The sequence below is a fragment of the Prunus avium genome, chromosome 1 (assembly GCF_965620075.1).
Source record: "Prunus avium chromosome 1, drPruAviu1.hap1.1, whole genome shotgun sequence".
In the NCBI taxonomy this organism is placed as follows: Eukaryota; Viridiplantae; Streptophyta; class Magnoliopsida; order Rosales; family Rosaceae; genus Prunus; species Prunus avium.
Window position 1 is genome coordinate 46,814,054 of NC_142284.1, and position 14,608 is coordinate 46,828,661.

The following is a 14,608-nucleotide window of genomic DNA, read 5'->3' on the forward strand; positions in this document are numbered from 1 at the left end:
TAGGATATATCAAAAAGAACAATTTGTCCAGATTGTACAGTTAAAAACTTTGAGAAACAAAGTATGGAGAAAAAGGGATTGTGGGGAGATGAATGTTGTTTTTATTTTTTTATTTTTTGAGAGAGTATTAGGGTGTACAAGAGGTATTTTTTATGGTTAAATAAGGTGTACTTAGTTAATTTTACATTTTGATTTAAATATTTGGGTGTACTTAGTTAATTTTAAGGTTCGTTTAGCAGAACTCTAAATTTATATTTACCATTGATAGTCCTAAATTTATAGCCCTTCCAACCCAACGCTCCGTTAGTCCAATTTCAGTGGCCTGAAGAATGTCAGCCATGTTTTTGGCCCAATATCCAGTTCCACAAATTAGATATAGGATATGGAGTCATTCTATAGTGAGGGCCTTATATTGGCCTTTAAGTGAGGCTTTTTCTCTTAATCGTTGGTTAGCCTGATCCAACGATTAAGAAAAAGGAAGGTCATATATAAGGCCCTCACTATAGAATTCTTGTATTAGTCTGGCCGGATTGGGGAGCTCAATTTCACTATTTGGGCGGCTATTAAAATTTGGGCATATTTGTGGGCAGCTATTTAACTATTTGGGCCAATTATTTGGTTGTCGTTTAAAACATTTGGGCCTAATACTAGGCCGCCATTTATATAATTGGGTCTCACCATTTATATCATTGGGCCTCGCCATTTAACTATTCGGGTCATATATTGAGTCGCAGTTTAAAAAACATTGGGCCTATTATTGGGCCACCATTTATATCATTGGGCCTCGTATTGGGCCGCTATTTGTATTATTGGGCATCTTATTGGGCTTCCATTTATATCATTGGGCCTCTTAGTGGGCCACCATGTATCTCATTGAGCCTCTTATTGGGCCTCCATTTAAATAATTGGGCCTCTTATTGGGCCACATTTTATATCATTGGACAGCCTTTTAAAATTGGGCCTTTCATTGGTCGCTATTTATGAATTTAGGCCCATTATTGGGCCTAGTATTGTGCGGCTATTTAAAACTTCGTCACATTATTGGGCTGCCATTTAAGCAATTGGGCCTGCTGTGGGTCACTATATTTCGGCTTGGTATTGGGCTCCCATTAAATTATTTGGGCCGCCATGAATCTCTGTTCCAACACTGAGGGACCACATTGTATATTCCAGCCCATAAATTGGAGACCGACTTTATTTTATGGACCATATCGGGGCCTCATTTCATATTCTTGTCTTTACTACCAGGAGAGCATTTTATATAACAGAACTGTACAACATGAAAGGCGTTATTAGTTTCGGACGAAAGTTTATATTAACAATTTCCAGAACTTTATCCACTATAATATCAATTTCTATTTTAGGTACCTTTTGATTACTACTGGTTTATTAAAACAAATCATGACTATAAATGTAGATATACGAATAATGCTTAAAAAATTAAACAAATGAACTGTATTAATGCAGATATACATGAGACAGGCAACCAAGCACGATTAAATTACATTAAATATTCCTCTAGCACCAGCTAGCCAGCTCTTGTTACCATGGATGGTACCGGTTACGTGCTCAGATGCTCCTCAGTACCCCTTTGAAGAAACCAATCACACTTTGCATGGTATAGGGGATTCATTGCAAGCTTGATGGAGCTACCTCCGCTTGTACCTGAAGAAAGAAATCAAAACAGAGAAGAATTATTACAGAATTCAGATACACATGAATATCATTCAGGCAGTGAAGGTGATAAATACTTCCCGCCTTACCCATAAGGAGGAACCTTCTACTGTGGCTCAACCACAAAGTGACATGTGTCATCTTTTTTGAATTGTCAATTGATTTTATTTTTTTTACTGAAACCTTAGCTTTTTACCAAAAACAAAGGGCCACAAAGACTTAATTTTGACTGAGGAAGGAAAATTATTATTTTTTTAAAAAGGTTGAGAAAAATCAAAGTGAAAAACAAAAGGGGAATTTTATTTTTATTTTTCTGTTTTGGTAAAACACCTAGGGGTTCAGTAACAGTGGGGAAAAAAAACTGTTTTGACAATTAAAAAATAGATTACATATGTCACTCTGTGGTTGAGCTACAATAGAAGGTAAGGAGGGAAGTATTGTCCATAAAGGCTTGGCTTAGTACGTGTCCTCAAGTGTACCATTAAAGTTCCTTCGTTTATGGAAACTAGAAAATACAAACATTTGAGCCACTAGTACTACTACAATTCAATGTTGCATAAAGGACCTTTACTTCATTTATTTTTTCAAAACCTCTACCCTAAAGGACTACAATGCATGCTGCCAGCCTTAACCAAACACGAGCCTAAATGATTTATTTCCCATCAGGATGAGATGTTCCAGTGAATTTATGTATAGAATTTATGTCCTCGCTCATCTGCCAATCTATATATAGAATTTATGTTCTACATTCAGCTCAGTTTTGGAGTGACTTAACCACAGATCTATTTCTCCAAGACTTTCGATAGCCGAAGTAAGCATCCAAAATTTAACTAAATGTAGAATATATTATATATATACCAAATACAATGCTCAAGAAGGTGCAAATTAAAACCGAAACAAGTATTTTAATCACAAGCTAAGGTGATTCATACCTTGACTTGCTCTTAAAAGAATTTTTGGACTTGTTCTTTCCGGCTCCATTGCTTTTTCTGTTCTGCTTCCTTTGACTCATATCGCTCTGGAACAGGTCCTGCATCTCATCTGTCCTTGACTGAGTTCTTTGCGGAGTACTACTAGACTTCTTGCTAGGCTTCCTCACAATCTTGCCAGCATCTGTTGCCTTCTTTGCAGCCTTCACAGCTTTTGCCCGTCGGTAAGCCACGTCAACAAGGGGCATTCCAGTCTTCTCCTTCTTACTTTTTCCACTACCCTGCAATTTCTTACATAGTGATCACTGTGCGCAACTACACAAAATATTCTATCATAAAAGTTCTTTTTCTAAATGTTGAGCTTTATGATTACATTAAAACTTAGAGAAAAGCACAACACGTACATAGAGGTACAGTATCTTTGACCATCTTCTAACCTATCTACTTAATATATACAATCATCTTAAAAAATGCTGAGCTTTATGAAGAAAACCCCCTACCTGGAGGTGCAATACCACATAGAGGAGAATTTTGAAAATCATACTGATGAAATCGAACTGTTATTTAGCCATGGAATGCCTTTTCACAAAGGGAAATGCAAGGGACCAGATCAAGCAAACCCACTTGGCTCCTTCATTAATATAAAAATAAATAATCACTATCTAGAACCTCAGACCTCAAGCATAAAAGGTTTACAAACACCAACAAACCAAATGCTTGTGTTATTTGATAACCTCTCTGTTTACGCATATTATTTCACCATAACAAAACATATATATATATACACACTATTTAACTAATCATATATATGTATGATCTCACAGACCAATCTTGGTATCTGGGATCCAGGACTGGCACTCATGCAGGATCACTCAGGCTGATATAGCAAGACTCAAAACTACGATGACAAAAAACTGAACACTCAGGCTATTTTAATTTGACCAAAATGTGGACAACACAGGAACGCATGACAAAGGTGTGTGTGTGTGTGTGTGTGTGTGTGAGAGAGAGAGAGAGAGAGAGACATACATCCGACTTTTCATTTTGATTTTCCTCATCTAACATTTCCCTGGCTGCTTCCAATTTCCTTCGCTTCTTTCGAGGCAAATTTTTCTGCTCCACAAACTTACCATGTTACATGCTTAACTTGGATTAATTAAAAAATAGAAAGAAAAAATTTCCAGGATTATATCACCTCACGCTCCCGCTTCCTCTTTTCTTTCAGTTTCAAGTCTTCAGCTTGTTGGGCACTGATTACCTCATTTTCAGAGTGCTTTTCACTTTCATTGGATGCCTGCCAGCAGGAGAAAAAAATGTTACAGCATCATACCTTTACTTTGTCAAGTAAACACATTATTTTAAAAAAATTCTCATAATAAGAAAGAAAACAAGTCATCCTACAGAAAAATAAGACTACAGTGAAGATCTAAAACAGCTATAAGTGTTTCTTACTCCTATTATCAAAAAGAACAAAAAACCGGCACATTGGAGAAGGGCTTTGACATAAGATTATCTAGCAATATGAGTAGTTTCTTTTTTTTTATTGAAAAGAATAATAAATTTGAAGATTAATTTGGTCTTACTACAATTTGAATGACCACTTTTATTATTTCATTTGGCATTCAAAAGAGAAACAAAAAGTTTAGACATACCCTGTTAAGTTACAGAGTGGGCATAATAAAGTTCTTTATATCGCATACAAATACAATAGAACCTAGTGACAAATGAACAGGACAGGTCGTAACTGAAAATTGAATTATCAAATCAGAAAACATGGCAGGTAGATAACAATACAAATGGTTCCCAAGTGGCCATATCGGAAGCATTTGTAATGGTGTTTGCAAATGTGTCTTTCTTATATAACACAAATTTGTAGTCTATAAATCAATCCATGCAAATAACAGGCATCCATGAACCAAATCAACCACATTGTATATGACTGAACAAACACATGTCAACATAAGACAACTACAGTGCATCAATAAATCACCTTAGCTGCCTTCATTACAATCCTTTTTTCCTTTTCTGTTACAAACCAGGTTCTTTTGGGGCGCGAATAAATTTCATCTTTGTGTGCAATCATATTCTCTGCCTGCATTAAAGGCCACAAACAATCATAGTAGCAATTATATACATAGCATCAACCTTCCAATCAATGCATTGGTAGCAACATCAAAGTTCCCAAAAGAAGGGCAATGTAAAACCTTCTGATTGTTTATTGCGCAAGACGATAATTATATAGCAAGGGCGGAGTGGTGTAAAATACCTTGTTTGCTTCCATTTCAGCTTTTCTTAGTGCTTGCTCTTCCCTGCATATATTTGGCATCTAATTAGTTCTAGGGAAGACACGTAAATAGGTAAAAACCTAACGAAACAATAGAAACCTCTCTTCTTGAAAAATTGCAGCCACTTGATCTTCCATCTGCTCAATTATCTGAGACCACTTAGTAATTGATTGTTCTGCCACAATTCGACTCCTCAACTTTGAACCAGCTCTTTTTGCCTATCAAATTGAATCCCACCAAGTTACAGAAAGGTTACAATAACAATTACATTAAATATGAAAATGTAAATTCCAGAAATCATGATCCTCCTTTAACAATCAGTAATTGGAAGACTTAGAAAACTTGAGGATGAAGGAAGAAACTGGTCCAAGAACACAATAAGGAAAAACATGATGCTCACAATGGCTTTTAAAAGTGATCGGTCATTGTCTGCCACGAAAGTAACAGCATATCCTTCTCTGCCAGCTCTTGCTGTACGACCCACGCGATGAACATAGCTGCACAAAGAAACAAAAGAGATTGAACTCACAATGATGCACAAACAAGAATAAAGTGGAAGAATACATGCACAAACAATAAAATAGGGCATGCAAGTCAGCAACAGTGTATGGTAGGACAGGTGAATGCATGAATACACGGCAACTGTTAAGAGTTTCAGTTATTACCTTGTAAGGTCACGAGGACATGCATAGTTTATAACTGTTTGAACACCAATTATGTCAAGTCCCTATAAAATAAAAAACCGATTCATTAATTTCCATAAGGAAGCAGAACTTATGTATTTTACTTGAAAGTCAAGATGAAGGGGGAAGAAGAGACCACACTCCAACAAATTCACCTCTCTCCCACTCCCCACCAAATATACAGATACAAAAAACACAAATAATAACCATATGAAGGACAATAGAGGGATAAATAGATGGGTGGTGGAGTATAATAATATATTATTATTATTAAGGGAATCAATTGCCAGAAAAACTAGGGTAGAAATCGTTACCAAGTTTGGCCACAAAGGAATTACTGACTAAGAGACGCACACACCTGGAAATACTAATGTACAGGAAAAAAAATTTGAGAATTTGTTCTTACACGAGCAGCCACATCAGTTGCAATCAAATAATCAACTCCCTGCTTCCTGAAAAGTTCCAATGCCTACATAAAAATAAAAAAAAAATATTTTGAAAGATTAATACAGAAAGAAGAAAAAAAAACTTGTCTGGAAAGCAAATGTATATCCAACAGGTTTCGACAATCTTCTCTACATTATAATATTATATATCCGAGAATACTTCACTTATACAAATAACACAAATAACAAACTGTTCCCCTATGCTCACAAGTTACTCACATCTAGGCGCTGGACTTGAGTAAGGTTGCCATGAAGCTCAGCCGCTTTAAAGCCAGCTAACCCAAATAATATCTTCAATCTGTGTGCTGCCTGTTTTGTACCACTGCCAAAGAAAATACAAAATTAGCAAAGGATATTAGACGACAAGAGGAAGGGAGCTTAAAGGCAATTGCTTACTATGAAGTATGAAGACAATAGCAATTTACACATATACTACAAACCTGAATATGATCACTCTGGAAGTGAATGTCTTTGAGCACAATGCAAGTAGAACTGCTTCCTGATTTACTTCACGCATTCGTCGTATTCTAACCACCCTACATGACAGTCAAAATGATGCAGACAAAAATATGACATAACTCATACACAAACATGTTTTCCAACATACATGTACTCATGACTGAATTATAGAGTCAAATGGTGCAACAGTTAAAAAAAATATTGATCAGAGCAAATTGGAGTATTGAGTACAAATGAATTACTCCTCAGTTAGTGTCACTGGACGTTTCGCAGAAGGGTCAGCAGAGAGGCGTACTGGTTTGGTCAGAGAAAGTTTGACAAGTTCATCAACTTCTTCAGTCATCGTAGCTGAAAATAGCATGGTTTGTCTCCTTTTGGGGCATACACGAATCTGCATATACACTAATGATTAGAAATTGTTTAATAATTTTAAAAAAATTGTAAGGCAAAACGGCACATTCTACTTTTTAAGAAAGGAGCAAGGGGTTACCAGCTCTCGAATCTCAGCACTAAATCCAACCTCCAAAAGGCGATCTGCCTCATCAAGAATTAGAACAGCGAGATCTTCCAAATCCACAGACATAGAATTACGTAAATGATCTATAATGCGTCCAGGAGTAGCCACAACAATATCTGGCATTGATCTCAAGGCCGCCTCTTGTGCCTGATAAAACATGGAATTACTTCGATATTTTTGTGAAAGGAAAAAAAAACAGACGAGCTAAAGAGCAATTAAAATAACATTTCGTAGGCAAGCATTATGCAATGATCCCCATGGGCAGATGCACTTCATGTGGATCATCATTTCATTCACTTTCACTTAATATGTTAATTTTTTCCATTCAGAGGTACAATCTGGTTTTTGCGCTTACTACAAGGTCCTCATATTTGAGTACAAATATTTGACCTAATTCAGTTGATGCAAGCAATCCAACCTCAAACCAGGAATCTGACAATTAAGGCATTAAGAAATGAATGCAAATCAAACCTTTAATGATAACCCTCCAACAACCAGGCAACATCTGATATCGGTAAACTGGGCAAGTTTCTCAATCATACTATGAACCCTGAAACCATGACCAGAAATTAGATCGAAACTAACAAGGCAAGACCAAAGGAGAAAAATTATATGATGTTTTACAAAGGGAACTCCTCAAAAAGCAAGCAATCTTGTCTGAACAACCAATATAAGACAAAATACGATATTATAGTAAGTATTAGATTGACTAGCTCATACTTAAGTTTCTAGCAATTTGTCAACCAATTCAATTTACAATGTAATCCACACTAAATAGGAGAAAAGGTGGATAAATATATATATATAACGTTTTAATAAAAAAAACCAAGGACAGAAAAACACATACTGAACTGCCAGTTCTCTGGCTGGGGTCAGAACAAGGACTCTTATAGCTGGTACCCGCTTCGGGCGAAACAATAGTCTCTCCAGAGTAGGTAAGGCAAAGGCAGCGGTCTGTGAAAATATTCCAGGAACAAAAGCGTTAACAGATTGAGATGAAATAGGAAGATCAGTCATTGCATGAACTAAGGCAATTTCGTCACAACTACCGCCACTAACACAATCCCTAACCCTAACTGTAATGGTTACTTTACTGAAGGGAGAACTGGTTTACCTTCCCAGAACCAGTAATTGCACTCCCACATATATCACGCCCATTCAGAGCTAATGGTATGCACGCTGCCTACATACAAAACCCAATAATTCGGTAAACTCAAACGATGTGTATGAAATTACGAAAGTAACAAGTAATGAATTGTTAGCGGAATAGGATTGGAGACCTGAATTGGAGTCGGCTTGGTATAGCCCAACTTCTCACACGCCCGAAGCAAAGGACGTGACAAATTGAGCTCTATAAACGAATTTGCATTAAACGACGCTCCGTCTGAGGGAGAGAAAAATGACTTACTGTCACTGACATTAGTGGCATCATCGCCTTCATCATCTTCTGGCTTATAATCTTCCTAAATAACCACCACCAAACAAGATTCATTTCAAAAACTTTATATAATTGAATTTATTGAAAGAGTTTCAGTAATCAAAAGAAATAGAAGTGTTAGTTGGTACCTGTTTGTCGGACTCGGATCCAGAGCTAGTATCATCGTCGGAAATGGGGTCTGAGATTGGGAGGGATCGTTGTTGCAGGGCTTTGGAGATCTTGAAATCGACGGAGGTGGTGCTTCGACGAGCATGCTCTTCGGCGACTGTTTCGGAGTACGCAGCAAAGTCCCATGGGGATTGGGAATGGCGAGGTCGCGAGGGTTTTACACCTTCTTGTTGTTCATCTTCTTCTTCCTCCTGTTGTTCTTCTTGCTGTTCTTCTTCTTCGGCATCGGAATATTCTTCGTCGCTTGGGGGCTCGAATACGAAAGTCGGAGCCATTGTAATGGAGAACTAATGCGGGGTCAGGGATGAGTTGAGGTTTAGGGTTTATGGATATTGGCTTAGGGTTTTAGAGGGGGGGGGGGGGGGCAATACAATTCAAACGACGACGTGGTGAAGTGGAAGCCCCAATAAAAAGGGCTGAAGTGGAAGCAAGAATTTTGGAGGCTATATCTCTTAATCATTGGATTAAATTTGTTAATCTGATCTTCTCATCCTCTTTTTGCCTTATCATTTTTCTGGATCTGGAATCTCCTTTGGGATGCAACAACCATATCTATAAGCGCTTTGTCGCTCATTTCTCGGATTGTATTTAGAGCTTTTGCTATGGTTCTTGCTCTAGTGCTTGCACCAATACTCTCCATTCTCTTGGTGTCGGTCTTTTGGTATATACCTTGGTGTTGTGATTGGTTGTTTTCTCTTAGGTGCATTGGCAGATTTAGGTGTGATGGAGAAGGTGACTTTTGAAGGAACGTTCGAGGGCTGATGTGTTTCCAATTTTTGGGAAATATCTGTTTTTGGTGGAAGATCGGTGGGTCTCTATGTGCAGCAATGCTGACCTGTGTGGTGGTGGTGTATCCCCTCCTTTGTGGCCATTATGGTACAGTTTCCGTCCCCTTTGCGGAAGACGATGGCTTTGTATTGTATTTTGGATTGATTTTGTGATGGGAAAGACTATTATACTAGATTGTACTGGTTTTGGTTTAATCTTCTCTGTGTTTGTGGCATTTTGTTCCTTTAGCTGGCCTTTTTGGCCTTTGTATTCTCTGTTTGTTTCCTCCCCATTTATGGGTTTTGAATGAACATGATTGATTCCGACCCAAAAAAAAGAAGCTATAGTGTTTCTCACCCAACTCAATGTGCCCAAATATAATTTGCATTGGTGATTTTGCAAAATAAAACTATAGGATTGAAGTGATAGCGTCAATTAAGCGATCAATTGTATGATTTGTGCTTCTTTCAAAATACACTATGTGCAAGGATGAACCCTCGTTGAAAATACTACCATCACTTATACTGATGATCAGCAATTTAACCTTCTATCAATAACAAAACTGACGATTAATCCTGCATAATTCACCCCATCAAAACAAAATGGCTAAAAGTCGTTTTTGGTCCCTTTAATTTGGCACTTCAACCACTTTTGATATTGTAGTTTCAATTCCGTAAATTTTGACCATGTAGTTTCATATTTGTAGCAATTCAAGGACAAGTTAGCATTCCTGTCAATTTCTTTGACGGTGCAAGGGGCAATTTCGTCAACCCAAAATCCTTGAACATAAAAGCTCGTCTGAAACTCCCCTAATTTCATATTAGGGATTGAAATTGGTCATTTGGATTTAGGGTTCTTCAAAAATTGGGATTAGTTGTTGAATTTCAAGCCCTATATGAAATGGGGAGAATTTCAAACAAGTTTTTACACTCAAGGGTTTTGGATTGACGAAATTGCCCCTTGCATCGTTAAAGAAATTGACAAGAATACTACATGTCCTTGAATTGCTACAAATACGAAACTACAATGGCAAAATTGACGGAATTGAAACTACAATGTCAAAAGTAATTAAAGTGCCAAACTACAGGGAGCAAACTTTTGGTCAAACAAAATTCAGGCGCATTCTAAAATGACATTGCAATTACTAACGAGTCTTTTGGCAAACACGCAAACTAACAAAACATGCTCTCGGCCTGCCATTTAGCGGCTAACAGAAATTCCTGGTAACCCTTCCCCGACTGCTATAAACTCCAAGACATGCCTTTTAGTTAACTTCGTTATTCAAAGAAGTCAAGTGGATGCTCAAATTGGAAGGTTCACCTTAAGGGACAACCTCTTCCACCAATTTGTCAGTCTAGCTGGACTGACTTCAGGCATTCTCATATCAGACATCAATTGTTGCAGTATCTCATCTCTTTCCATTTTGGCTCCATATCATTTGAGTCAGACGATTCAAAATTCTAAAGATATAGTCGATTGTTCTTCAGCTTATATAATATTTTTCTATTGGCGTTTATGATGACCAAATGCACAGAGAATAAAGACTTGTTACAAGAAGTTTATGCTTACCAAATAAAGAAACAGCACTTTTAAATCCATGAATATCCAGCCTGCTTTATTTGAAAACAAACGGTAAAAGATGATGCCATTTGATTCTGAACAGAAATGCGGAAGAAGTTTACTGGTAACACCCTAATTCAAATTTCAATTTCAGGGAGAGATGGGAGACAACCCTTAATCACTACATTAGATACATGGAAAATGCCTAGATAGTTAACTGCATAGCAGAGCAAAGCACACAACCAAAACATAATAAAGCAGATCATATCAATTGGATTTTGCCAATTCATAATCAAACTCCTAAGCACAACTCAGCAAAGCATTTCTTTACCTGACAGCCCTTGCATCCATCTATATAAAACGGGTACCATTATCACATTTTTTAAAAGAGGGGGTAGAGGAAGCCACAAGTTCCCGCCACACAGAACTCCCATGACATATCGAAGTAAAACACAAATTTACAAATCAAATTCATTTCATCCATTTTTAAGACTCTAGACCGTACACTTCCAGAGCAAACAGCACACAATCCAGGTAATAATATGAAAAGGGCATACACTTCCAGAGATGCATTACCATGATTTGCATCTATAAAAAACTTCATGCAACTGTGGAAAGCACAGAATCAGAAAATTGCAGCTTGCAGTGTCTCTGAATCAGAAAAACAAAAACAACGGGTTTAAACAAGACGATTTTGGGCAAATAGTAAGTCAGAACTTAATACTCTTTCAAGCACAAAATAAGAACTTAAAGAGAAAGAAGCAGTCCTTGTATATTGTAGCATGTATGATAAGACATAGAAAATTAAACATGAGCAAATACCACCAGCAAATTGAGTTAAATTATTATTTACATCCAGAAGAAAATGGAAAAAAATGAAAACAGATCTCAATTTCTTCTTAGAATCGTCTACTAAACTAATAAACAAACAAAAGCAAGTAAATAAATTACAAATACAAAAAGAAAAAGAAAAAGAAAAAAAGAGAAGGGGAGGAGGGTTGTAATAGCAGAAACAGTGATACCGATTCGAATCAATGGGAGACCGAATTATCTCCACCAGAACCGGAAGCTCCGGCTGCACTGATAATCATAGTTTGCTTCTGCCTCTGCCTCTGCTCCTCGTATTCAGGGTCATCGGTGGGCAGCTCGAACCGGCAAACCGGGCAAGAATTCCTGGAACTCAGCCAAGGCACAATGCAATCACCGTGGTACCCATGCCCACACGGCAGCTTCTTCGACACTTCACCAACATTCACCATATCCTTGCATATGGCGCACACTAAGGCCTCATCCTCCGACGCAATTTTGACCGTCGGTAACTCAGATACGGCGTTTTTGGACGCCGGTGGAGCCCCTCTCCTTCCAGCGTTATCACTTTCAGCCAAGGTCTGCAACAAAGCCTCATAGCCAGCTGCGTCCACGTAATCCTCGGGATTGCCGATATATCGGTCCGATTCGGGTACCTCAAGCCGGAACTCGATCGAGTTGTCCTCCAGTCCCATCAAGATCTCAGCCCAGTCCAGAATCCGGTTCCTCCCGGTCCTTGTTCGGGTCGCAATGTCTCGGATGCGGAGACGAAGCACATCGCGACGACGTCGTCTCACGTCTTGTTCATCGGTCTCTTGCTGATCCTCCTGGTTCTCTTCATCCTCGTTATCCGATCTATCTTCTTCGTCTTCTACTTCCTCTCCGGCTTCTTCATTTTCCTCACCTCCTTGGTTGTGAAACTCAACACTGTGCGCATCGTCTTCGTCCTCGTCGTTGTCCCACCCGTCCATCTCAATCCTGAAGAAATCATCCTCGGGCAAAGGATTTTGTGGCAGCGGTGGTGGAGCGTCCTCTTCACGCGCCGCTTGAGCGATTAAACGGAGCACCTGGAGGAAGGGAGAGCCGAAAGTCGGGTCGTCAACCTGATCCGTCGATTCAGATGGAGGATCCGACTGTGCATACGACACAGCCGGGATCGACTCGACGAACCCGTTCTTGCACTCGTGGCAGATGATGTCCGGCAGATTGGCAAGGGTTTCGATGGACACGCGTTTGTTGCAGTGGTAGCACCAGTACTGCAGCATCTCCGTCTCCGTCTCCGCCTCCGGCACAGATCGTGGTGGCGACTGAGATGGAGTTTCAGCCATTGCGTGTCGGTTTTGAAGATGTCCGATACGGCCAAGAAAGACCTTGTACGACAAACGAAAGAAGAAGGAGCGGCGAAAGTGGGGGGCTGCAGATTAGATTCTTGAGGACCTGTAGGCCGAGAGTGTCAATTGTGTACGGGAAACGCTTTGGTGTTGCTGGGTGGTTGCTTGCCTTCCGTTTTGAGCCGTTGGATAGGAGATTGATGATGTATATTGGACAACAATGTTCGAACCAAAATTTTTTTTTGGACAAAACAATTAGCGGTCGATACGGGCGTAGAAGGTGGTTGGTACCGCAATAACTAATAACAGAGAAATGGAATTTGACCACATTGAAAATTATATGATTTTAGCAATAAAAAATGTATGTTGTATATAAAATATAAAATAACAACAAACCAATGAAAATTAATAAAAGTGAATTCAATACCAAATTAACAATTTTTAGTGGTAAAAAAATATCCCAATACACACGGTAGGGAAAGCGCCTTTGACCACATTTGAATGGTTTTTTTTTTTTTTTTTTAGCAAAGGTAGAATTACGACCCCGTTTTGGATTTGCTTTTTTTGGTCCAAAACATGCTTCATTTTAAGGTTAAGCAGTCTAAGGTATTTGGCCCAAACATGCTTTTTTTATCCAAACCCCACATTTCTCTTTGTTTACCCCATATTCTAAGTTCACCCCAACTTCTAATTCAAATTTTCACAATTTCTAAGAAAACTCCACTATCTTCTCAAACTACCCCTAAATACACACTCAGCAGAAAAAATAAATAAATAAAACTCATCAACCTCACACCCCAACCCCCGCTATATTGCCCCACACCATGGATGAATAAATGACTGGTTGTGTGAATTTCGTTTTGTTGATTTGGCTAACTTTTTAGCTTGTATGACTGAAAAGTTATGCAAATTTTTGCTGTTTTGATCCAGGTGTTCATATGTGCATTGTTGTGTTGTTCACTGAAATCCCTAATTTTGATGTTCCGAGGCACCAGAGTTTTGCCTACACTGGTGCAATTGCAACATTGGGTGCATTAGACTTATGATGATTTCAATTTCTGTACTAGTTGGAGTGAAATAGTTTTGTTCCTAAGTCTTCCCTAGTCTGCTACTGTAATTCAAGTAAAGTAGAAGACTGATTTAGCTAGCCCCATTGAGAATGTTGACAATTAGAACTTTAGCATGTTGGCAATTACAAGTTTTAGCCCTTAAATTGGTCATATTAGTTTATCTTTAAATTGGTCATATCAGTTGGGTTATTGTTGTTCGCACTTGATAAAGGAAAAACTGAATATATGAACTCAAACTAAATGCTTGGTTACTTATTGTCATTGCCTTGAAATTCTGTTCTGTTAGATACATAGATTCTGATAGAATTAAAGTGGACTTCTACCAGCCCTGCTAGTTGTCTATGAAGATAAATTAAGTCTAGTTTTGTTGTCTTCATGAACAAAATCTCACTCCACATCCCCCAGCAATTTCTCAAGCAAGAGGGTGTAGGGGAGTTTGTATTTTTCTAATACTTAATATGACGAGTGGTGGA

At 38.3% G+C, this 14,608-nt stretch overlaps 2 protein-coding genes across 3 annotated transcripts; both read right to left on the bottom strand.

Annotated features, from left to right (window-relative positions):
* Positions 1 to 1,402: 1,402 nt before the first annotated feature.
* Positions 1,403 to 9,523, bottom strand: LOC110771256 (DEA(D/H)-box RNA helicase family protein). 2 transcript variants are annotated; one of them, XM_021975523.2, is made up of 19 exons: positions 8,560 to 9,520; positions 8,274 to 8,456; positions 8,108 to 8,176; positions 7,841 to 7,947; positions 7,465 to 7,543; positions 6,967 to 7,140; positions 6,719 to 6,867; positions 6,458 to 6,553; positions 6,237 to 6,339; positions 5,978 to 6,040; positions 5,554 to 5,615; positions 5,289 to 5,385; positions 4,988 to 5,106; positions 4,870 to 4,912; positions 4,594 to 4,695; positions 3,799 to 3,897; positions 3,633 to 3,716; positions 2,607 to 2,884; positions 1,403 to 1,665 (listed from the first exon to the last, which is right to left on the bottom strand). In XM_021975523.2, exons 1-19 carry the CDS (start codon positions 8,872 to 8,874, stop codon positions 1,650 to 1,652), a joined length of 2,238 nt encoding a protein of 745 aa, XP_021831215.2. In that variant the 5' UTR covers positions 8,875 to 9,520; the 3' UTR covers positions 1,403 to 1,649. The 2 variants fall into 2 exon arrangements, 1 of the variants encoding a protein (XP_021831215.2); XR_002528868.2 differs by lacking the exon at positions 1,403 to 1,665 and adding an exon at positions 3,104 to 3,234 and having other exon boundaries at positions 2,745 to 2,884; positions 8,560 to 9,523.
* A 2,215-nt stretch (positions 9,524 to 11,738) lies between these two features.
* On the bottom strand, positions 11,739 to 13,333 carry CIP8 (COP1-interacting protein 8). The gene has a single exon (XM_021975521.2). The coding sequence runs from the start codon at positions 13,060 to 13,062 to the stop codon at positions 11,959 to 11,961; it is 1,104 nt and encodes a 367-aa protein (XP_021831213.1). The 5' UTR covers positions 13,063 to 13,333; the 3' UTR covers positions 11,739 to 11,958.
* Positions 13,334 to 14,608: the final 1,275 nt, after the last annotated feature.

Coding starts and splice junctions, on each gene's coding strand:
- CIP8 (XM_021975521.2), bottom strand. CDS start 13,062: ATGGCTGAAACTCCATCTCAGTCGCCACCACGATCTGTGCCGGAGGCG.
- LOC110771256 (XM_021975523.2), bottom strand. CDS start 8,874: ATGGCTCCGACTTTCGTATTCGAGCCCCCAAGCGACGAAGAATATTCC. Junction 7,948..8,107: donor CAATTACTGGTTCTGGGAAG/GTAAACCAGTTC, acceptor ATATTTTCACAG/ACCGCTGCCTTTGCCTTACC. Junction 6,340..6,457: donor TCCAGAGTGATCATATTCAG/GTTTGTAGTATA, acceptor TTTCTTTGGCAG/TGGTACAAAACAGGCAGCAC.